At 37.0% G+C, this 24,892-nt stretch overlaps 1 protein-coding gene across 4 annotated transcripts in view; it reads right to left on the reverse strand.

Moving 5' to 3' along the window:
- Nucleotides 1-2,652: 2,652 nt before the first annotated feature.
- The window catches only part of ROBO2 (roundabout guidance receptor 2), a 1,122,084-nt gene continuing 1,099,844 nt past the window's right edge, over nt 2,653-24,892 (reverse strand). For 3 of the 4 annotated variants that reach the window (XM_068910773.1, XM_068910762.1, XM_068910785.1), the window contains 5 exons: nt 22,813-22,995; nt 18,022-18,192; nt 10,296-10,556; nt 5,592-5,792; nt 2,653-4,732 (listed from right to left, as the gene is read on the reverse strand). In XM_068910773.1, coding sequence (XP_068766874.1) covers nt 4,731-4,732; nt 5,592-5,792; nt 10,296-10,556; nt 18,022-18,192; nt 22,813-22,995 — 818 coding nt within the window. In that variant the 3' untranslated portion in view covers nt 2,653-4,730. The remainder of the gene's footprint in view (nt 4,733-5,591; nt 5,793-10,295; nt 10,557-18,021; nt 18,193-22,812; nt 22,996-24,892) is intronic. The other variant, XM_068910796.1, reaches the window with a different exon arrangement.

Genomic DNA, 24,892 nt, shown 5'->3' on the forward strand with positions numbered 1-24,892 from the left:
AGGGGCCACCACCAAGCACCAGGAAGTCTCCAAGCACGAGACCTGCCTGACCAGCGTCCATACGCAATGCACTGCAATGCCATACTCACTGGAGACCTTCCCTGCCTTGAAAAGCTCTGCTCGAGGTTGGGTACCCTGTCCATATGGCACGTGAGGACCTGCACGGCACCCAATGAAGGAAGCCACTGAAACTTGCTGGGCCAGAGGCCACGTCCAGCAGGACACTGCTAGGGGATCAGCCAGGGCCAGAACCGCCTCCATACAGTGCTCAGTTTAGGATCCCTGCCTTGGATTAATCACACATCTGAAATAAAGTACCAGACTTAGCGTCTTGAGGATCTAGGCCTCATATGGTCTTTTAAGAAATTATTTTGGTATGGAAAGGGAAAGCAATGAAATCTATGCATACCTCAACAGTTCAGAAGTACATGTGAAACTCCCGTGGATCTGACTGATTTTAAGGCAGTGCACAGGTGCCTTTTTTATTATTATTGTTGGCTACGTTTCCTGCTATTTGAATATACATCCTGAATGAATTGTCCATTGCCCACATGGTTTTCAAAAATAATTTATTTTTAGCTAACGTGCTCCAGATAGATGGAACAAAACCTAATGTGTTAAAAAAATAAAAAATAAAATTAAAAAATCCTCCCCTCAGCAAACAAGCTCCCCCGCAATCTTTATAAAAAAAGGCCAACTTTTTTCCTTCCAGTACCCCTGCTAAATTTCCACAATGCTATTAATCATAAAAAAAATCAAACAATGCAAAAATTCCTAGAAAAGCCAAAGGAGATAAAAAAAAAAAAAAAAATAGTTCCTGCCAGAATCTCCCCCAACCTGACTACTTTTCCTCTGTCAATTGTGAGGACTCTTTCCCAGCCTTACTACACAGCTTTTCTCCTAGCTGGCAATGTATGGGCTGAGGCAAGCATAAGCCAGCACATGATTATTTTAAACAGTCATAGCTTTCTTTTACCCTGGTGTATATTAAAACCAATAGCCTAAAAACATTCCATGCTCCTTTTTTTTCATACTTTTTCCAAGGAATGGTGTTTCTGTTGTATTTGAGGTGACAACCAGATGATACGCAAAAGATTAACTGACTTCTATCAGGATATGAGAAATCTTAAAAAACAAAAATAAATGTCTGTTGCTTGCATCACTGAAATGGCTGCCCATACAGCAATACACCACTGAAGCACATGTGACAGTTTATTATTTCATCCTTTAGCCCTCCTGCATTTAAAACTGAGTACATACTCAGTGCAAAGATTGAGAAAAACTGACCTAAGATCTACCTATATGTCCTGGGGACTGCACCAGGTTGGCTGTAGCTCCACCAGTGCAAAACCCTGGTTCAAAAGGCTGACACCCACCGAACACAGGATTTTTACAGGTGCACTACTTTACAGGTTGTAAGCGAAGTAAGCTATGCACTTGCAGTCCTTTCTGTACATTGATTTAGCACATTTACAAAAGGAGGAGGTATCACGAGAATAGCTGTATCAGTGTGATTACATTGATACAACTATTCCCAATATAGAGAGGACCTCAAACAGAAATCCCTATGACAGGCAACGTTTACCACTGGCCTATTTACAAGACAGCTATCAGCTTAATTCAAAAACCAGGGTATAAAATGATCCTTGTTACCTGTAAGTGGACAGTGATGATTATAGCTCAGTCTATGTTATTATTGCCTGATTGTTCCCAGTTTATGTTAGGTTACACTTTTCACATATTGACTTCTTACTCAAGGGCTTTTAACATAGATTTGAAATGTGAATGTTTTATTTTTTCCCCAGTAAATATACAATACACACTTCAACAGTACTATTAACCAACTTTTTATGCCAATTAAACGTTGCTGCACTAACAATACCAATGAAACACATTAAGAGGTCATACCTTTTTCGTGAACAAACTGTAGCCAATAAACAGTTTAAAAAAAAAAATTAAAAAACAATTCTAAATGCCGCCACAACATCCCTTTTCTTTAAACACAGTATTCACAAAAAATGTTTTCCATTTTTAAAAAAAAAAAAATACTTCTTTTAAAATAGTAAATTAAATGGCATTTTAAAAAAGATGTACTGTGGTTCATTGGAATTACACTGTATAGAAAAGAGAGAGAGGAAAAAAAAAGAAGAGACATCACCTGTGAGATAATGGAGACACTTTGCGATACACAACAACGCCCTATGTACTATTGTAAGCAAATTATTAATGAACAAACATGTACAGAAGCAGATGGACAAGTTAGTGAATATCATGGTACTGCACAGCTTTAATACTGACACACATTTACTTTCCAGTGGAAGAGATAAAACACATATCTGAAAGTAATTGGGATAGCTTTGTCATTTTCTAATGATACTGAATTTTAAATAGAATATAGTGAGTAAGGTGTTCCACCAAAGCTCAGCACAAGCTTTCAAATTAAAAGAAAAAGAACCTACTGGTGACTAGTTAAACATTCTCCAGAGAATTAAATTTGGATCAGACCCTGAATAATCTTCTCTTCATAGGATAATACCAAAATAAAAAACATATATATATATATATATATATACACACACACACACACACACACACACACACACACACACACTTTTTAATATATATATATAAATATATATATATATATATATATATATATGAGATGCCTTCTTTATCTTGCTTGAACATTTTTGCACATTTTCAAGTAATGGTTTTAACTATAAGGATTTAATAAGCAGGAAAATTGCACATATATTCATTGAGCACATACATAAACAAATTCATACATCTTTTCTTGACTTTTTGGGTTTGTCACCTGCTAAATAACAATCTTGACCTTAAGGAAGTTAACTAGCATTTTTTGATATGCAATAGTGCTGAGTTATAGATGACGGCTGTAGTGTTTTATCTTATCATGGAACAAGCTAATGAAATGAAAAGCAACATATATTTAGCATTGTAATTTACTTTTCTAAGACTCTGCCATTACTAAAAGTGTTCTTAATACTGGTGAGCTCCAAGGCAATATACAAAACAACATAGACTGGTTATATGAAAAGGGTATTCAAATGAAAACTTGTGCTCGTGGTCTGATAACTAACAGAAACAAGCTGCAGGTTGCAATATTTAAATTAAGTATCAAATGAGTGGGCTATCCACATATATATTCTACAAAATCTTTGACAATTTACTCATTGGGATTTGGGAGGTACAGAAGATCTGGACAAAATCATGAAAACTAATGATGAGACAGGATGCTGTTATTAATGTCCACTTACAGAGTTCGGTTTATTCAAAAACTGTATAAACATGCGCTATTTCCTCATTATAGTAGGGTTTAAAACCACTCGCTAAAAAACAGGTCAAAAATTTTCTTTGCTTGCATCCAATTTTTTGGATGTATTGCATTGCAAGAAATGTACTTAATGCAAACTGAAAATAATTTGACCATTGTTTTCCTCTCAAACACTAAACATTTTACTACAAATTTAGTGGATTCAACTTCAGCTCTTGCAGACTTCAGGTAACAGAACACAAAGGTTTGTCAAGACTTCATCAAAACAATTAATGTCATGAATTTCAGTGGTGCAGCTCTATCCTCTATTGTACTGTACATGTATTGGAAAGATGAAATATGATACTCTGACATATTTCATTTTTCTGGAAGCAGCCTGAACATGTCTCAATAACAAATTGCATCCTTCACTACTTACTAGGTATTCCTTGAGTTTATGTTGTTTGCTTCTTCTGGGAGAACTCTTGTCTCATATTTTGGGTTACAGAAATTAATTAATTACAGTAATTCTGTCAAAACTGCAATATAAAAAACAGCTTTAGTGAAACACCTTAATTTATTTTGTTTGTAGCAAGGTTTTTTTTTTTCTTCCCCTTTACTCAATGGCATTGCATGGTTAAAAACAGATACTAAGGGTGGAGAAGCTTATCATTCTAGTGAAAGGGTCAAGTCCATCTTACGCTACCTTTAATTTTCATATTCACTCTTTAAACCACACTTCCAACTTCTGACTTCATCTTAAATAGGAAAAACAATCATGTAATTTGCTTTTAAAAGATTTAAGTCTGTCTCTGATGTCTTCATTGACATCAGTGTTGCCTGTCACTTTCTCAGTTCTACACCCCAATGGAAAACCACCTAATATATTCCATTACATCCAGCATTATCCAAAGTGGCTTACAGTACATAAACGTTCTTCACACATTCAGTCTCCTTTTTTTCTTCATGTCATGAGGAGTAGAGTTTTGTGCTTATCACCAAATAAAATTGCAGTGCAAACTTTAAACATAAAAGTTACACAATTAAAAGTTAATATATGGCACCACAGCCTATTAATTCACATATAGTACAACAGACCAATAAAAACAGACATGAATATGAACATAGCTAAAAAGAAGGTGAGCTTGCATAGCAATGCAACAAAAGAAATTATATACAGAAGGAAATTCTTTTCATCCTGGAGGGTGATTTTTTTTTCTTTCTTTTCTATATACTCCTGACAAGGAATAGTTTAAGGTGGATGGTGTATTAAAGAGAAGAACACAAGTAAAGTATCTGTGGGATATGTGTGGCTGTGTGTCTTTACATTGCATTTACAGTTCTTTTAATAGTACATAAATAAAGAAAATGTTCATTGCACTGTTTAGTGTCATCACTTCCATGAGTTCAGACCTGATGGTCCATCAGAGCAGCTTGCAATGTGTCTTCTCAACTACTCTATAGAGAGAAATAGAGAGAGAGAGAGAAATAGGTTGTAATAAGGAGAGAAAAACAAAACAAAGCCTATGGCAATATTATTCCAGCACATCATGAATATCCAGTAGGTTGAGGGGAGAGTAAACCTAACAGGATGCCTAAGCTAGCCTTGATGTTGATGTACTACTACAAGAAGTAGAGTCAAACATTTTGATATGTAGTACTAATGTCATGTATGCAATATTAACAGGGATTTATACAAGGTTTAGCGGACACTGAGTGACAAAGGAAAACAGTTTGGAAATTAGTTCCTCTGACCTGGGGAATTTGAGGAAAGTTTTGGGATATGTAACTGAGAAACTGGGCTATATAGTTGGGAAAGAGGCCCCCACTCTGAGGTCAAAAAGAAGGGACACAGCTGAAAGAGCAACAGTAAGTTAGGAAAAGATGTCATAAGCTTGCTGATGTGACCATCAGACACAGCACCCTTTTTTTATTCACTCCTCTGAGACCATCACCAATGGCATTTCCAAGCCAAGAACATTACACTTTACCAGGAAAATTCTAAGTCATTAGGATTCTTTTCAATTTTCTTACTGTTTCTGTTTTCATTAGCCTTACTTACTTAATGATGTACTATGTAGATGGTCCTGGCATGGCTTACACAGATCTGAACTAGTCCAGACCCAAGAGCAGATGAACTTGATTTGTTTGTTATCACAGGAAAAAGACCTCAGAAGTCAAAAAGATCTGGATAAAACTTACTCAGATTATCACACTGAACTTTATCCTCTCTGGAATTCACTCCCTGCATACTCAATCTATGATTTGTCCCTTTTTGCCTATTGAGAGTTTGAACTGTAGCTAGAGATAAACTTACATAATTCACCAGTAAACTGTCCTTGACTGTTTGATCCCACATAGCCCACATCAAGAAGGTCACTGGCATTGCGTTGGTGACCTCCTCGCAAGACTTCACCTTTTCTAGGTCCGGTCGATCCTTTAGAAGAAGCTGTTCCTGAAGAGCTGTGGCCACCAGGGGATGGGAAGTTGGGTTTACTATAAGGTACCAGTGCCTCTTCTAGAAAAACAAAACAGAACAAAATCAATACAATAGGAATAAAAAAGCTATCCTGATGTGGACCTCATACTGATTCCTTGCCTTCAGATATGTCTCCCTTGTTTTGCTTTATATCATGGCAAGTATACCTAAGAAAAAAAACAAATCTCTGCTACATTCCACAGACAAAGAAACCAGTATGAATTTAATCTTGCTTTTATGTAAACTCGTAAGTTAGTTTGTATTAATTATAAAAAGTCTAGATTCATTATGAAGTAATAGACCATGAGTTATAGACTGTTTAATAAAAATAGATGCAAATACCATTTCCAAAACAATGCAGCTATGATTAGATTTTTGCTTGAAGCCTACATGAATGTGCTTTTCCCCTTTGTTTAGCTTAAATTATGGTAACATTACCTCAATTAATTTAGATAAAGAACTACAATATCAGCTAATTTAATTAGCTTCCAGCAGCTCAGTAATTTCTATGGATGTGAAGAACACTGAAGATTTTTTTTTTAACTGGTTGTGAATTACACTGGAAAATCTTATATTGTATATAATATTCGTAGCTGTAATATTTGCGGTGAGTAAATCTTCCTACAGCTTGTTTCATGTTCCATTATGAGCAAAAGGCTTACTCTTGCTCACTTTGCCTCTTCCTTTGTGAAGACCTGTAATAATGAAGTGCTTGTGAGCTCAGAATTAATACCTAATCAGCCATAGGACCGCACATATTCATACAGCATCAAGTAAAGCAAGGTATCACATCCGATTGGAGTTTCTAGGAGATATTGCTGTAATATCCCTAACCTAAGGTGTAAAACAACAGCACTGATTTAACACTGACACAGAAACACTATTTTATTTTTTTGCTGTATATGATCCACTTTTGCTATCTTGCAGTCTTAAGAAGGAAACATTGCTAAATATAGCTTCATTCAAGAAAGAATATAAGCACACACTTAACCTTAAACATAAGAATTACTCCTTCTGAAAGCAGTGGCATATCTCCTGCTTAAATCTTATATTTTTAAAGCAAATCTGGGCTGAAAGTGCTTTTTATTTGGTTTTCCAGTGTCTTATGAACAATCTGCTGAGGAGAAACATATTTTCTGTGATAGAGGGCAGGAACACAGAAGGAAAAGTAGGTGGTGACGACTGGAAAGAAAGAGAAGAACAGAATGTTTTTATTCACAACCTCAAAGCCTTTGCCATGGCTGTAGCAGAGGCAGGGGCACAATTAACTTAGGGAAAAGCCAAATGAGAACAACTATATGGAGCAAAACTAGGATTTCTTTGTTAATTTCTACCTTACAAGTGAGTAGGACATGAGAATTCCCCTTATGGTCTCCTACGGAACAGAATCCTTTTGTAAGGTAAATCTACTAGAAAGAGGGGAGACAACTGACTTCTTTCTCTGCCAAAGTATCTCCCTATGGCCCTGGTAAGGAATCAGAATATTTGCACGGCAGGACATAAGGGCATTATCAGTGTTTCGTGCTATGACTGTGCTGTCCTTGCTGAAATGTAAACAAATGCTTAAAAGACATATTCAAATGGCATTTAACAGTCAAAGCCTTCTAAATTATGTTACCTGCTCTTTATATAACAACCCCTAACCATAGAATCAGATGCAAACCTGGTTTCCAAAGGCTGGCTGAAATATGGAACAGCTTGCATTAAGGCAGCAATAAAGCAAGCAGCATAAATCAGTTTAGCAGAAAGCTGGATACATTTTTAGAAGATGGAAAGAAAAGTAACTAGCATTGCTAAAGAGTTTGAAGATGACTTATATGGTCAACTGATTTGTTTTTCTAGTTTGTGGACTCAGAATAAGGCCTCCTTCAGGTTCAATGAAATATTGAGAAAAAACGACCATGAATAAATATAAAGTGCATTACCATTATAGAGCATATGGTGTGTTAAATCATCTGATGTGCCCTCAGTAATAAATGCAATTCAAAAAACAACCAATTGTGACATAAAATCAGAGCTAGGTTTTCCATATCGTTCTAGCACATGCAAGGTAGGTGTCTAAAGTCCTTAGAACAGGTTCATGTTTTTTAAATAACCTATGCTATTTGTGTCAAAATAATGCCTCGTAGGCCAGTCCCGCAAAGAATATGGGGAGGCTCTGCCAGTGCCATTCTCTTTGAAGGACTGAGCTTTTAACTCAAAGTTATAAATCCAGCCTCTGCAAAATCAGGGTATATGTGCGTAGCAAGACACTTCTGTACCTTATAAGATAAGCAAAAGGCTTTTAATGTTACTAAGAATATTGTAACTTGATCTAGCACTGCTTTTTTTAGAGGGGTAGCTGACAATGTCACATCTGATGTGCTATGACTGTGGATCTGCAGTGAAGCTGTTAGCAGGAATTTGGTAATCTTGTCTATACTGAGAGTGGAAACAGTTTCCAGAATTAGATGTTTTTTATTCTGTTCACCTTCAAATCAAAGGTCTTACTTTCAAAAATTTCACTCACAGTTTGTTGATGTCTGAACAAAGCCACCTAAATTGCAAAGTAGTTATTTTCTGGAAGCTGATAGCTTCCAGAATGATGACTCCTGAAATATCTGAAAATGGTCTAAACCAGAGAACAGTTCTCCAGAGTTCTTTGTTGATAATAAAAGAAAAGGGAATATGCACAATTAATACCCTTAAAAACAAAATGTAATCATAGATACAAGCATCCCACACAAAAGTAGCATTTTCAAATCTACCAGAAAAAGAAAGAGCGAGAAAGCTGTAGTGAAAGAAGTGGGGACAAGAAACACATACAAAATATGAGGCTCTGGCATACCTTGAACATAAACTTTATGAATACCTTCAAACCAGGGTTAAAAACTGGTATCTCCTAAAGCAATCCTCAGTCATGCATAACATACACGGAATTGCCTCGGCCATCCTGAATTTGACAGGATCAAGATATGTGCAATCACTCCAGCCCTAAGTTCAGTGCTCAGGTAGGGCAACGGAAGTGCCAAGATCAAGTCCTGTTTCATTCAGGGACAAATAAATGCAAGTCATGGAGTACGGGAATTTTAGTACTGTATACTCTCTATATGATATAATAACTGATGATTTATTACATCTTTTGATGTGATACACCTACAACATGGAAGAAGAGCAGGGCATTTCTTGTTTGCAAGGTCAGAGAAGCACCCTTCATCTTACTTTAAAAAGAAACGTGATAGATAAAGTACGTTTGTGCTATTTTGTAAAAGTCTGTACATCTGCATTGTACTTAAAACTGCCATTACGGTAAGCAGCATGAATTTCACACACTTAACACTGTTTTTAAACTGTGACTTAACATCATCATTTAACAACATGACAACCATTTATTTGTCTATACAGCTGAAAGATTAGGAATTTTTAATGGCTAAGTAGGAGTTTTTATTATGTTTAAAAATATGGATTATATTTACAATATTTACATTTTAAATATGTGCAGCACTAGTTACTTGGAGGACTTTAATTCATAAATCCTGACTCCGTGACAGCTTTGCCCATACCACTGTTTTTCTTAGAATGCCACTGATATTAGTGTGTTAGGCTGACTAGGAGAATTAGTATTAGAATAAAATTAGGAAAATGACGAATAATATGAGTACCTCTAGTGTCATTGTGTGAGCTAAATACATACTTGAAGAAGCAGCCCTGGAGATAGCTCTACGCATTGTGTAATCTTTTTTTTTATCTTCTTTGGGTAATTGTCCTCTTGTGTTACTCTATTTAATCAGCATAGGATAGCGTGTGATTAGTGGGTTAAAGAAAATACCCCAGTAAGGGGACCTGAAACAGCAGCTTTTACTTGAGGTGACGCTGACAGAAGGAATCCGCAAATGTTGTAGGACTACAACTCCAGTTCAGCATTGCCTCCTTTACATGTTTTTACCCACTTGAAAACCATTTAGAAGACAAAGCCAGCACTCAGCAACGAGCAGGTCTTGTATAAAGGGGAAAGCCTGTACTGTCATCCTCCTAGGCCTAAGAGCTGAATTACTTTGTCATATCTTTGCAAAAGAAGAAAATGGTGTTATAAACACAGCTAGAAGGAATGTCAGTAGCTCAGCAGGATCAGCCTACTTGCAGACATGCAAAAATAACTACTGCCAATTTACATACAGGTTGAAAGAACTAGAGATATGGCCCTATATGTATAAATAAAAACAACAGAAAATATGTAAAAATCTGTTTCTCCTTCCTTGCCTGCCAGAAACTGCTCCTGTTTTTTTTTTTCCACTGCTACACTTGACAGCATTATTAATTTCCAAAATACTGTAAAGAATGTACTGAGTTAAGTGTTAATGAGATTTCATTGTGGCAAGAGGGAAAGAACTTGGATCACAAGCTTTCATTTCACTTGTGTCTTTCCGTTTCCTAGTCTAAGCCTCAACAATACTGGAACATATGTATTTAAGGTGATCTTAGACTCCTGTGAGTTAGATAAATCTCCAGCTGAAAAGTTTCAAGAAGCTGTCTACATTGCCTTGACTGGTGCAGCACACACACCTGATCCGAACGCTTGTTTGTGTTGGGCTTTCCTTATATCTTCTGGCCGTTCTGTAGAGCTTATCCATTCCTGGGTTTGTCGCTGCCACTCTAATGATGTTCTAGCTTGACGATCCAAGGAGCTCTTTGTTTCATCTACGTTCGATGTTTGCTGCCTCTCAAGAGAGCTTCCTTTCCTCTCTGCCGAGCCTCCACGTTGGCCAGGGCCTATTTGCTGCCTTAAACCCTGACCAGGGGGCGGGTCGGGTGGTGGTGGAAGATCTAAAAAACGTGAATAAGATTTAGATGAACTAATATTTCATTGAAACAGAAGTTCTATTTGATGCTGTTAAAAAAAAAAAAAAAAAAAGAATTCCTTGCAAATGGCATGAGTCATGAGTCACTTTACTTGAAGACTTAAAAAGAGGAAATTTCATATTAGTCAGAAATGTCCATTTACCTCTTCCACTAGTTTTTTACTCAAGTTGCTGTGTTCCTAGTTCTTTCAAACTTCCACAAAAATCAATAGAATCTGAGCCCTGACTTAGTTTCTAAGCAGGGGATTTATTTTCTGTGGGGTACAGTCTACCTGGCTCTTTCAGTACCAGCAAGCAATTAAGAAAGGCTACAAAAAATAGATCTGTTACAGCTGACAGAGTAACTTCCCCAATCATATTGGGGCTTGTTTCTTCACTCCCATTTCTGAGCTTCATTTTCAGCTGGAGGCTTAAATTCAAAATCTAAGTGTAAAACTTAATCAGAATGTATTGAATTCCATGAAATTTTGGGGAAAAAAAGAATTATTCACAAAGCCTACTGTCATTGATAAAGTATCAACAAGTCTGTGCAAAAGGTATGCTTAAATGGAGCCACCAAACAAGGAGAGAACACTTCGTGCAAGTACATGTCAACGTTCAGTCACAACCTATAACCTTCACAGACAAAAAGATGACCACTCTCAAGTTTAACATTTTTGCAAATATATCTAATCAAACTGCAGTTTCAGCCAAACAGTGAAAGACACTTGCCTGACTCTCTAATAACACTTGTCCGTGACTTTGACCACTAACCTGCTGGTAGAATTGAAGAGCAAGTTTTGAATTACATTTGCGGCGGCAAAAGTGCTTTCTGTTCATTAGTCAGTGAACATTTGTCACGGCATTTGACCTGGATCAGTAAAAGGCATGGAAAAGTAAACCTCCACTTTAAAGGCCTGCAGGAATGCCTGATATTTATAATTCTAGTGAGACATTTTATATGTAGGTGAGCATTATTTTAAAGGCTGTAATTCATCTTTATATAAAATTAGTCTTCTTTTCATGTTCTTGTTAGAGATGACACTTACATCTCTTATTTTTGAGAAAGTAACACTCCTATAGTTGCTGACAGGTCATCCCAGTCAATGTTGACTTATTATCTCATCTAGTTAAATGAAAACGTGTGGGTTATTAGTGTAGGGAAAGAAGTTGTATTGGATGGTGTTACTGTACCTTTGCTCAGAGCTACATGAGTCGAAGTGCTGCATCCCAGGTGAAGGTATCTAGTACCTATCTTCTGGCTGAAACAACCTTATAATAATCTGCCAGTGGGCTTGGTGCATGCTTTATGTTCAGCGCTAATTTATCTGGGAAATTTTAAGTTATGAATACAGATGTGACCTTTCATGCCAATGACTACGCTTGAGTTACTGTAGGTGGAAGCAGGAGGGTATGGGAGCTTGCCAATGTTAAAACTGCTTTATAGTTTTGGCTTCCAAAATGGCATTTCTTATAATTGATTTTCTTGTGATCATAACCAGTTAAAGTACACCACTGACATCTGCTTATGCAATCTGAAATAGAGATCACTGAAGCTCTGATTTATAAGCACTTTTGGGATATATGTTGAATTTGATAAACACAGTCATCACATGAATTTATGACAATGCAGTTTTCAAAGACAGAATATTTACAGTTTAATATGGAAAAAAAAAAGAATAATACAATGTTGCTTTACATGCGCAGTGGATAGTATCACACCAGGAAGTGTTAAAACGACTGCAATATAAAACTTCATTACATATAGTGCCCTTCTTCTGAACATCCTATTGCAGTCTAATAGTTGTTAATTAGACACTGAGAAATAATGAAGGTTTGTACTTAAACCACCCAAAGTGTTCTAGAGCTAGCTACAACTCCTGGAATTACAGCAGGCTTATATTGTTGATCAGCTGTTGACCTAGTTCTTGCTTTTATCTGTCTGTAAAATGGGCATAATAATTGCCTGATGTACAGAAGTGAAATGAAAATCCATGTTTGGAAAGGTCTTTGGATGTTTTAGATCTGAGGATGATATAAGCTAGTGGAAATGAGAAATAAAAGTTATTTTCTGATGAAGTTTTACACATTTCTAAGAAAATTACAGGCACTACAGAGTTCTTGCAAACTGGCTCCAACCTGAGTACAGATTTACTGAACTGTGTTAGATATGTCTGAAGAAATCTGTAAGGATGGTTACTGCTTCCAGCCAACCATCACCTGACTAAACCACTTGCTTTTTCACCTTCTTTCTCAGGCTTGATTGTCACAGAAATACATAACTTTCATGTTTAATAAAAGAATTTGGAAGAGGCTTCATTTAGCAACGTGGCTTTTTATTTGCTTTACAACTTAAATCTTCTAGTGCGTATCTGCCTTAGGTAAATTGCTAAATACACTCTGTTATCTTGCCTCGGCATGCATAGAGACCCCTTGCAGATGCAATCACGTTGAGTTTCCTCCTCCAATGCCACAGGGAACAGTCTTGCTTTTCCTCACCTCTCCATTCACTCTCCAGCCAAACATGCTTATACGAGGGAGTATGTGTCTGAACGCACACTTGTGAGTATGCACATGCATGATGCCTCATGGTTGGGATTTTGGCTGCTAGCAAAGGATAACAGAGAGATGACTAGTTAATAGTCTCAGTTCCTAACAGGCGGACTTATGACCCCATGGAGGTGAACGAACTCATTCCACAATGTCAATCACTTCAGATAAATTTTTCAACTACATACTTAGGGTGTTCAGTAGGATTTTCAGTGAAGATGCCCAGAGTGGTATCACTGATTGTCACTGTGCTTCCATCTAAACGGCATTTGTCTTCCAGGTGCCAGGTAAAACACTGGAAATCCATATCCAGCTAGTAACTTACTAGGTTAGTGGGATGCCATCCAGACTGCCACTTGCAGCCTTTCACGGTAAGATTATTAAATTTGCAAGCCAATTTATAGTTGTATTGGTGGAGTGGTGATGGTCGTATTGATTGAATAACTGAGGGACTGTGACTGAGAAACTGTGGGACATCAAAGTGCCTGATCAGAGGCAGATGGAAGTCTGGCCTGCGATTACATCCACCCTCCTTTAGAAGGCAGAGTATTGGCGAAATCATTCAGGTACCAGTCAAGCCTGGGCATAGCCTCTCATTACTAACTGGAAAAAGCACCAACATATAGCACCAAGAAGTATTATGGACACTCTTTTCTGCCTGTGCTAGTCACTCGTTTTCCCAGGGGTGATAATTACTGTTACATTTAATAAGCCCCTGAACCATTTTCTAGCATTAGAAGGTTAGCATCCTCTCTACAGTGATCTGCCTTAGCAAAAATTGATTTGTAATATACGATAGCAAGTCAGGGGCAAAGCTAATAGAAATCTTAACTCCCGGTTCACCTTTTTAACTCCTATCATATTTCCCCTCTGAATCCTCTTTCATTTTTTAAATATCATGCTAATCTAAAGAAGAGCACTGAACTTCAGTAAAGCAGTCACCATACTACTGTGTATACTGTGTTTTCCACTGTTTTTCAACTTGTGAATATATTAATTTCAAGAAAACAAATTACTCCTTGAGCACTAAGAACTAAAAACCACACATTTGTGCATGAAGGTTGACTGTGAGCTCTGAATGAATGTTTTCCATCCTTTGAGGGATTCATAAGGTATCTTTCTTCTGTGGATTTTCTGTTGTCCTCATAGCCTTTTCATTAGAAGATTTACAATGCTTCTTTCTCTAGTCTACTACCTTCTCACAAAACTTGTAGGAGCCAAATTACCTTTGAGATTTCTGTGCCCTATGAAATATTGTTAAAAATTTATGCAATTAGTTGAGACAGGGCAGAGATAGACAAATCAATAAGCAAATATAAAAGCTTAATTTCCTTACAAAGTCAAGTATGTAACTAACAACTAAATTTAACATCCTAAAGTAATTAATTTAGCATATTATTGTTCCCAAATGAATTCTCAGATGACATGGTCTCATACAACTACCAGTGAACTCAAACCGTAAGTTCAAATGACAAACTCCTACTATAAAGATGGTCAAAATAAGAAAATCAGATATACCAGAGAGTCATTGTCTGATTACTACCCTATCTGATAACAAAGGGGACTTAGATCATAGCATCACATGAGAGAAGGGAAAGTAAAATTTTAAAAAGAGGATTATCTCCTCAGTCATTTCAGGATGGGGAAGTTAAGAATCAATATGTACAGGAAGGAAAATATGAAGGTTTAATCTAGAGTCAATATTTAGAAGACTGAACTGCAACTAAAGAAAAAGCAGAAGTAGACTTTTAGGGGGTGTATGTTTTTGTGTGGACTGCTGTCCAAAGTAAGCATGTCATGTTATCTTTGTATGTTTATATAGTCTGTGATCTCCGTGCTATGCACTTTAGTCATTACACTTCCTTGGATCTTTTGCACTGCTCCACTTGGTTTATAAGAAGGGAGCACTCAGGAAGTGTATTAGAAAGGGCAGAAAAAGGACGTGGCTGGAGTTCATGTAGTCAATTAAAAGTTAAAAGAGCAGATGTCAAGCACGTGATGAACTTAAACATAAGATGCTAGGATTCACTGAACACTCATTCAGCTTAGGAATTTGAAGAAAACTGACAAACTGGGTATGTTCTTACATGACAAATCCAAGAGGAAGTAGTTGTATGGGACTAGATTGCTGAGATCTCAAAACCAATAGAAAATTTACAGTGATGCTTCCTGCTGAACTCATTAAGTCATTAACTCATTAAGCTGAAATGACTGGTCTAGATTTAGGCTCAGAAGAACTGGATCTATCCCAGGTTCTCCTACTTGGTTTTTCTAACTATAACTTAAGGATAGTGCCATTGTCACACACTGTGAGATGTTTGGAAAGTTACCCTTGAGAAAAGGTTGGTATTATTATTTAACTGTATGTGTTCCTATCATAAATAGGAGAATTCACGTCAACTTGAAAGCTCTTGGCAAAATTCCACGCAAAGCACCCAGTTACCTTTCTTAATTTCTGTATACGAGAGGTTACTACATTCAGTTTGCTTACATACATACAGGTGGCAGCAGCAATCTCTAGCTTCCTTAATTGACAAATTGTTCTTTGCAAATTAGCTATGATTCAGACCTGCCTTTAGACTTTAATGAGCCATATTCAGTAATACTTGAAATGGAAAAATCGTAAATTTTGTGTTTGTTTGTTTCTGTGGTAAGAGAGGATGGGAAAGGATCCTCTACTACTTCAGGATGTTATAAATTTTTGGAACACAGAGCAAGCATTTTTAACTAAGTTTGTAACTGAAAAATATTAGGCTAAAGATCTCCAGAGGCAGAGTACTGCTACCGTCTACGTCTGAGAGGCTGAATGGAATGATACATGATTGGTGCTCTGACTCAAATATGTGAAAGAAACTCCTATAAGATTAGTTTATTTTGAAGAGAAAATTAAAGACCATAGAAGACTGCTCTTTATAAACAAATCTTACAAGCTGATCTCTATCACTTATTTTAAAAAAAACTTCAACATTTATGAAGGAATCACTCCCTGAGGAGTTACAGTTCCATCCGTCTCATGATCTGAACCAGCTTCCCATTAGTTTTCTGGGGCCAGCATTATTATTAAACATTTCTATAGCAATAGCGCTCAAAAGCAGGAGGATTAATGCCCCACTACACTAGGTGCGGTATGCACACATGTAGACACAAGTTGCGGCCCAAAGGTTCACAGTTCAGGGTGACAGAATATGCTATGCAGAAGGATGGAATTAATGTAGGCACAGAAAGAATATATTCAGCACTAAAAGCAATACCCACAATTTCCACTTACTGTTCCCACAGATACCTCTATTTATCTGATCTGTGTGCAACAGTTATTGCAGGAGAGAGGCCTTTGGAATATACTCAGAAGCAGAGGGCATTAGTGTTTAAACCAGTACAGATCTATACGAGTGGGGCCTAAGCTATTTGAAGCTCATTCCCCAAATAACATCGAAGTGAAGGTGAGCTATATAGTACGAGATATAAAGACAACCTTTCTGGAGAAGAGTTTTCATTTCTGGAATTTATTTTCCACCTTTATGGCCTGACAAACAGTCAATTTGACAGGACATACTGCAAAATTGTATCTGTACTGCTGAAGAACATGATTGAGAGAAGAGCTTTACTAGTTTAGTGGTTACGGTCCAGCTTCTATGCTGTTTACATATTTTATATATGCACCTAGAGTAATAAATAGCCACATTATAAACAAACCAAATTAAATATAGTCTCCATCAAATCTACTTATAACATGCTACCTGACCAAATAAGATGATAAAGGGATTCTCAAATAATTTTTACTAGAGTTCAAAGGATGTTTATACCAAAATCTAAAGTCATATAAAATTTTTGTGCCTGTCCCATAGCCTGGAAGATTTGTCAAGATTTACTTATGATTAGGAGACAAACTCACTGGCATCGCAACCCCCCCTTCCATGGTCCAGATAGTGTTATGAGAGATACTGAAGCAGATAGAAAGATGAAGTTCTTGGGATTGCTCATCGTGAACACTGAAAGAGAGAGCAGCATGAGGAAAGTGATCACATGCCACCCACGCTTTATTAGCGTTATCCTTGGTGGTTCCATTGCTGCCGTTCTTCTGCTTGTCTGCCTGTCCCCTCTAATCATGTCAACTCTTAGAGTAGTCAGTTAGGAAAACAGAAGAAGATAGTAAGCCAGCTACCTTCTTATCCAGTCCTCCTCAAAGAGTAACAGGCAGCAACTGTCTCTTTTGCCAAACTCAAGAGTGGGTGGACAAAGATAATGGAAGACTGACTTGATCTTAATGTTTAGAAGAGCAGAATAAATACATTTGAAATTTCCAGATGGGAAGTGGTGTTCAGAGAAAAGTAGAGATGTCAGAGAGAAACAAACTTATTGAGGTCATTATATTTCAGGAATGAAGCAGCACTAACAAGACGCGAGGCAGAATCATGGGAAAAGCATAGCATGTGTTACTGGAACTACTGGGTAGCTGTCAAAAAGAGCATAAATCATATGGAACATTGTGGGACTCGCTTTAAATTTCTCCTTAGGTTCTCACTGAATATTGCAACTGCTGTGTGGTGGCTACTTACATGTAATGTAAAATTACCCACAGGTTATTTTTTAATGTGAATCAAGGTAAAACAGCCATTTTTTGGTAAGATGTATATTGAGATCTGAGAAAACCTAAGAGAGGCTAGCATGTCCAGATCTGAAACAAAGAAAGGTTTCTTGAAGAATCACTTAACCACGCTTGCAAGCTTTACACTGCAAGCACTAGGGTATTGCTCACATGATGACTTACGGATCCCACTTCACCAAACAAATAATTAACTGTAACATACATTGCTTAAAGGCATGCTTTCCATTCTTCCATGCTGCACACATACTTTTTGTGACTTATCATCAGAGAGCTGACTTCACACCACAAAACTTACCGTCTGTTATTCCCTCTCTGCGATGAGGCAAGGGGGGTTGGTCCAATCGGCCTCCCTTGTGTTTTTTAGTAGGCCTAGGCCTTTGACTCTGATTGACAGCTGCACTGGTGTTGCTGTCAGTAGAAAATGGACTGCTTGGTCGAGGTCTCTGAGAGGAAGGGTATGCTTTGCCTAAGAAAAAAGAGAAATCAAATGAAAAAAAGTTATTGCCTTGAAATGGGCTGTTCTATTACTGTCTGTTCTGAAACATTAAATCTGTTCTAATTCTCAGAGGCAAAAAAGTGTCCTCTGGAGGTACTCAGTGATGACAACTGCTTTAAGATACACCACAATAAGCAAAATGAGAAACTTGGCATTCTTTTGTCTTTAATTTTGTAATTAAAATCATTCCATCTGTTGTGATAAAACTACTGCATGTCATATAACTCCTACCTGCTCTGTGTTCTGAACAGATGTGTCATAACAACTCCTCAGCTTTGTATAGGGAAGGAAAATAGTTCTGCAATCATATCGAATTTATTTCCTCATGGCTTCCACCTTCACATTTTAAGCCAGATTCTTATTTTAGAGGCTCCCCTATGCACTGTATATCTGGAGTAACTCCAGTGAGACAAACATAAGTGACTTTGCAAGCTATGTAGCAGTGTAGGTTTGCATATTTAAGGCTCTCTTCTCTACAAGAAATAAAAATGGAGGCATATTTATTTGGTAGAATTTTCAAAATCATTTTGAGTGTTTTTATATGTTAAAAAATATTGTATTCTGACCAAATGCATTCCTGAGAATTTTGCTATATGTAGTTTGATCAAGCAATGTGATATCTCTTCTAAAAAAATCTTTGATCCTATTCTATGGAGTAGATGATTAAAAGCACCACAGCAGGGACTGTATGAGCACAGTTCAGTTACTTCTTTCAATTCTTTTTATTCTGATATCTTTGTTCAGTTAAATGACTTAACTAGGCTTGTTTGTTGTTTAATGATATTTGATGAAAACTCAGTATCACAGTCTTTTACTTTCTTTTCTTCATCTATATGTCATCTTTACCAAGCACCTTAGGGATTTTAACACTTTAATTTGTTTAGATCTGATACGTAAAATTCCTACTTGTTTTAAACCGATCCACAGTGGAACGATTATAAGCCAATCAGAGCTGTTGCTCTTTCAGCACAGATAGAGGGCCAAATGGTATGAGTTGATGGCAAGGGACAAAACGGCTGCCTGTTATTTTTCTGGTCCCCTGACCCCAAGCTTGTCAGGAGCTGTTTTGTCTTCTGGTTAACTCAGAGCAGGGTCCACACTTTTGTGACCTATGTTTTCTAGTAAAAAACTTTCTGAGAGCCAAGGTTCTGGATGGGGAGCGCTTGAGTATCACACTGCTCTTAAAGCATGATAATAATAGGTGCACTTACTTCCAACATGCCATCACTTACAATCTGATCCGGATAAGCCTAATTGAGGGTTAATATGCCACTCACTATACTATCTATCTGAAATGTCCTCAACGCAAAAAGAGGACGAGTGAAAAAATGTGGCCACAGACTCTCAAAAATGCTGTTAATGCATTAATGCAAACATGGTAGAAACTTCTCAGTATTTCCTTTCAGAATTTTCCTGGCTCTCTGAGGCTTGATCTTTTGTCTTCTTCTGACTGCTCTGCACCCTGAAGAGGACACTGCTCCTAGATCAGCTTGTTTCCCAGCTGCCAGTCACTGCCAATTATTGGAGGCTGTGACACATTGAACCACTCACGGGGACATTCCCTAACTCTCCTCTGTCAAAATAAGCCACATTAAGCTTGGACAGTTTGAGCAGCATGCCTCTGCTAACCTGGCTCATTTTGACTGAAATGGGTTACAGAACACCCATCCAAGCAGCTAAGCCTGGAGATGGGAGAAAGCAGTAAATACTTTTGGGGAAAAGCTGGAAACATTAACCTCTATAGCTGGCACAGCTGCAGCCAGACAAAGACAAGTGATCAAGCCCTTGCTTCATAGATGAGGATAAAACAGCAGATGAACACAGACAAAATACTAAGAATTTCAGTTAAAAATAAAAAAGACCACTAATGCAAAGAAATCCGGAGATGAGCCTGAAATTCGATCCTAGTTCACACCATATTGCACAGATGTTTTGTAAAAATAAACTCTCAACATGCAAGTGCAAGTAGGGAGTGCAGGATGAAGATTCTTCACACTTACTCTCTTGACTAAAGACATGTGATTCTTAATTTAGAATGCTGCTCTGTAAAAAGAAATATAAAGCCTAAACATTCTCTCTTTTATCCCTCTATGAAAATGAGGGTAATAATAAATAGCACTGACCTGAATCAGACATGGGGCAAACAGATGATGGGCAGGCTCCCAAAACACATCTTTGAATGCACCTGAGATCTGCTTGCAGCATCTATCTTAATTCTCATGTGCAGCCCTTCCAGTAAAAACTGCTGTGCAGTGCTAGACTCTATAGTAGATTTAGTGTGCGTAAGCGGAGACTAGGATGAATCCACTAATTCATTGGCTTAATTTCCCAAGGGTGTCAAAAAGGAAACTGGCTGAACTGCATGGTAAATCACATGACGGCTTCTGCAAACTGGAATGCAAGTGTCTAGTTGGACAGACACCTTATGCCTGGATTTACCGTGCCTATCATGCTTGGCAGTCAAACACACCCATGCTGGGTGACCAAGATGTAGTTCTCCTTTCACTTCAGTAAGACCATTTCACAGCTATTCTGGACAGGTGAAAATAACTGTCCGGGGGAAAGAGAGTAGATCAGGCCCTTCAGATTTCCTCCAGAAAAATAAGGCCAATATTACTATTGCTTCTCCACTACAAAACATCATTTAGCATTCTCAGGGATTCAGTGCGATACAGCAGGTACATAATAGGCATGTCTGACTGACCATGCCTAGCCCAGGAGGTATCACATCATGATGAAACTACAGCAAGGGCTCGGGAGTTGTTTCCCTTTGCTGAAAGTTTTGTGGGGAAAAGAGGGGAGGGCTGTTCGTTTACATGTGGCTTTTGTTTTGTTTCAGATATGCCTGCTGGATCATTAAGAGAATAAAAAGATAATAATTACAATGCCTCTACAGCAACAGTTGAATACTTTGATGTACCCTACACTCTAATACACTATCCAAGGAATTATATTTAAATACTCAGTTTAAGTGCATTGTGACCTAATTAAGCTACTCATCCCACCCTTCAACATTTCATTTACAGAGCTATAATGAGAAATTTATACTTATTTAAAAGTGTTTGTGTGCCCACGAATTTTTGTTACGTATTTGTTTGTGGTAGAAACTATATTTCTTAGTGGGCTTGATATAAGTGAAATTAAATCAGAGTGAATCTTCACATTTGCTTTTATTCAGGCCAAGAAGAACACAAAAATAAAAAGGGCAGGAAGGATTTACTCCTTTCATTCAATACTATTTTGGAGACTCTTCAAGTAAACCAATATATTTTAAATGATAGTTTGGCCAAATTGTTCCATAGTGGACAAGTGAAGGTCTAGAGCAACTTAATTTTAAAAGGATAAGATTTACACAGTCAATGTTCCACTGGTAGAAGAAGCAAGTGAAGATTTTAACTATTTTTAACAGTGAAATAATTATCTAACGGCAAAAACTCAGTGATTTCAGAGAAGGTGGAATTTCACCCTACAGTTTGCTGGCAGCACAGGGCTTTGCCATGGATTCTTTTCTCCATTCCTAAAATGCAGTGTTTGCCATAAAGTCATTGCATGCAGAAAGCCTGCAGCATTAGCCTTAACATTTGCACACATTTTTCATAAATGTGCATACTTTACTGAAGGATAAACTTCATACAAGACTAATAATAAAAATTTGTAAATGATAGGAACATTATGGGAACTCTGGGTAGAAATAGGAAGAGAAATTGCAACAAAAAAATTCATACTTTACTATTTGGTTTTGTGGATTTAACTAATAAATGACTTTACAATTTCAATAAGACTAAGCAAATCCAAATATATTCTCTGTCCAGGATATTAAAAAATAAATGCTACTTATTGGTTTTTTTTTGATAGAAATATAACATAAGGAGCTTTAAAATTATGAGCTAAACTATATTTACTATTAATTCCTTTCAGAAGATAAAATTAGTTGTTTTCAAAAGCAATAGTCATTTTACCTTTGTTACACTTAACTTGAAGATGCAGTTGGCATAGTAAAAATTAAATTTAAACAAAATACAATAACTTATTGAACTAAGTATTTTTAAAGTCAGCTGATTAATAAGGCTTTTAAACAGTTTGCAATGTTAATAATAAAAGCATACCATTTCACCCCATGCTTAGAAAAAATTTCCCAGAAAAATACATTTTTGCAAGAAGAGATGCAACAGAAGAGCAGGGATGGAGATAATAGCTTAAATATGATTTTCATCACTGGAAATGTTATTGATTGTGAGAAGATTTTGCAAAAACTCAATCATCAAATATTGCGTGGTAGAGTTAGTGATCTCTTCACTGAAATATTAGACAGAGCATATGTCAGTAAATCTATAATAGAGTCAACATAAAGAGAAATAGCAGACTGAAGGTGCTGATTAAAAGCTTGTGCTGTGCACTACTTTAAATCACTAAAAATGAAACAGAGGAGTGTAAGGTTTTGTTTAGAATATGCACTTAAAAAATATCTCCATCCACCTTATTCCATGCATGTTAGACAAATGTGAAGTGAGACCCAGGTTCACTGACAAGAAGAGAAGAATAGGCAGAGACACCCTTCATGCAAAAAGCATCAACTTCGAGTCTACAAACCTGTTCTTGTCAGGCTGGTTCCATCCAGCCTAAAACCAGCTTTATCTGCTGCTGCAACCAGTGCTTGTGCAAAACTGCCGCTGGTAAAGATCGAGTCATCTGAGGAGCTACCTACACTAGATCTATGACTAGAAAAGTTACGGTCCTCATCAGACGCAGAACCCCATCCATTTACCATTGAACCTAAAAACAAATGTAGGGGTCTAGTGAGTTGTATACATTTGATATTTTTTTGCTCATCTAAAGCTTAAAGATCCATTTAATATGTCCCTTCTCAAAAGGAAACCCAAAGTTTCTCTGACCAAGCTTGATACAAAAGAACAGTATTTTTCAAAGCTAGCTGGGATCTCATTCATAGCTTACTCCATGTTGTTTTGATCCTGTAAACAAAATGATACATATCTTCTACAGATATGAAGGTTCCACAATAAATTCTATTGAAAATAAATAGGTTCCTTTAGCATTGAAAGCAACGGGATTTTTTACTTGACTTACTAGAAATCAGCATCTAATTTGATATTTGCAACATAAAGCCTTAATTTAGGGCAGCACAAATGTAAATCTCAGAAAATCAAACACGAGCTTCAAGAACTGTCCTGAACAAGGTTGAGTTTGCACAATTTTCTCAACAGAAACTTTAAACAGATGAGCAATCTTAATGTCCAAAACAAAGCTGACTTAAAGCAGTTCGTTCTAGAGGATTAAAGTTTTTTACTTAAAAGGTTAGAAGTAGACTTTCAAAAGCAGAGCAAATATACACTCAAATTTAATTCTGAGTCACTCAGTGAGCCAATACTGCCCTCATGATACCTTCTGGCCATGGATTACCACAGCTGCAGGACAGGAGAATGACAATTAACATCATGAACATGGAATCAAGAAAGTAGCTAACACATGAAGGCAACATAGAAGGCTTGACATAATTAAAATGTAAAGATTAAAATACTGAAGAAAGGATTCACCTTTTTGCTCTTCATTTATATTTTCTTTTTTTTTTTAGTATGTGAAGCATTGATCAACTACTCTATGCACAGTGAAAAATATACTTTTCAAAGCTATCGCTGAGTTTTTTTTTTTTTTCAAAGTACTGAAATTCTGTTTCTTTTGTTGGCTTCACATGGAGCTGAGAAAGTTCTGCACTTCTGAAAATCCTGCATAAATGTACCTGGTTATATCTACACTGTGTAGTGGAGCATGAGGCAAAGAAACGCAAGCTAGCATCAAATAACTAGCTTTGCTTCAGGAGCATGGCAACCATGCTAATTAGTTACCAAGCCCAGCTGAATCGCAGAGCTACCAGACTGCTTTTGGGACCCAAGTTACTATCACTGCATGGCATTGCATGGTACTCTGTAGGCACAGCATATTGTTCTGAGATAGCTCAGGCATCTCACCATCTTGAAATACCCAAAGGCTACTTTTTAAAAACACTGGCATGGATATGTTGGAAAAAAAAAAAAAAAGCCTAGTAAGCCAATGAGAACCTGTAGAAAACTAACTTTCCAAGATAAGAAAAAACCCATGTTGAGAGAGACACCAGAGCTCTGACTTTACCATTTGGCTAGCATAGATGAATTTACACAAAAGTTTGTAAGATGTGTAGCACTGTAAGACATGTCCTTGAAAGCCCTTTCTATTACATGTCCAAGAAAGTATTACTTTGTTAAAAATTGTTAAGTAGTAAATCCATAGTGATCTGCAGATGAGTACCCAATTGACAGGCTACATAGTTAGTGGTGGTGCAAAATTTTAAAAATATCCTGCCAAAATAAGGCATAACTTACAACAAATGAAAACGGTAATTTAGTTAGCAACACCCTGCACCAAAAAAATAAGAACAATGGATTATTTTATGATGCTGCAGTCACCAAATCTTTTAATGTCAGCAAAGTGGCAGGCTATAATAACACATGTCCATGCACTCCTAAGATACAAGAAACGAAACTGAAGAGGTCTATAAAGGTCTGACAGGCAGAAAGTGTGTTAAGTGCAACAGAGAGTGACAGAGTTTGATTCTGCTTGCCAAGAGCACACATAAAATTGTTATTTTCCAAACAGACTTGACCTGATGCAGGCAGAT

Source organism: Struthio camelus, chromosome 1 (genome assembly GCF_040807025.1).
Source record: "Struthio camelus isolate bStrCam1 chromosome 1, bStrCam1.hap1, whole genome shotgun sequence".
NCBI lineage: Eukaryota > Metazoa > Chordata > Aves > Struthioniformes > Struthionidae > Struthio > Struthio camelus.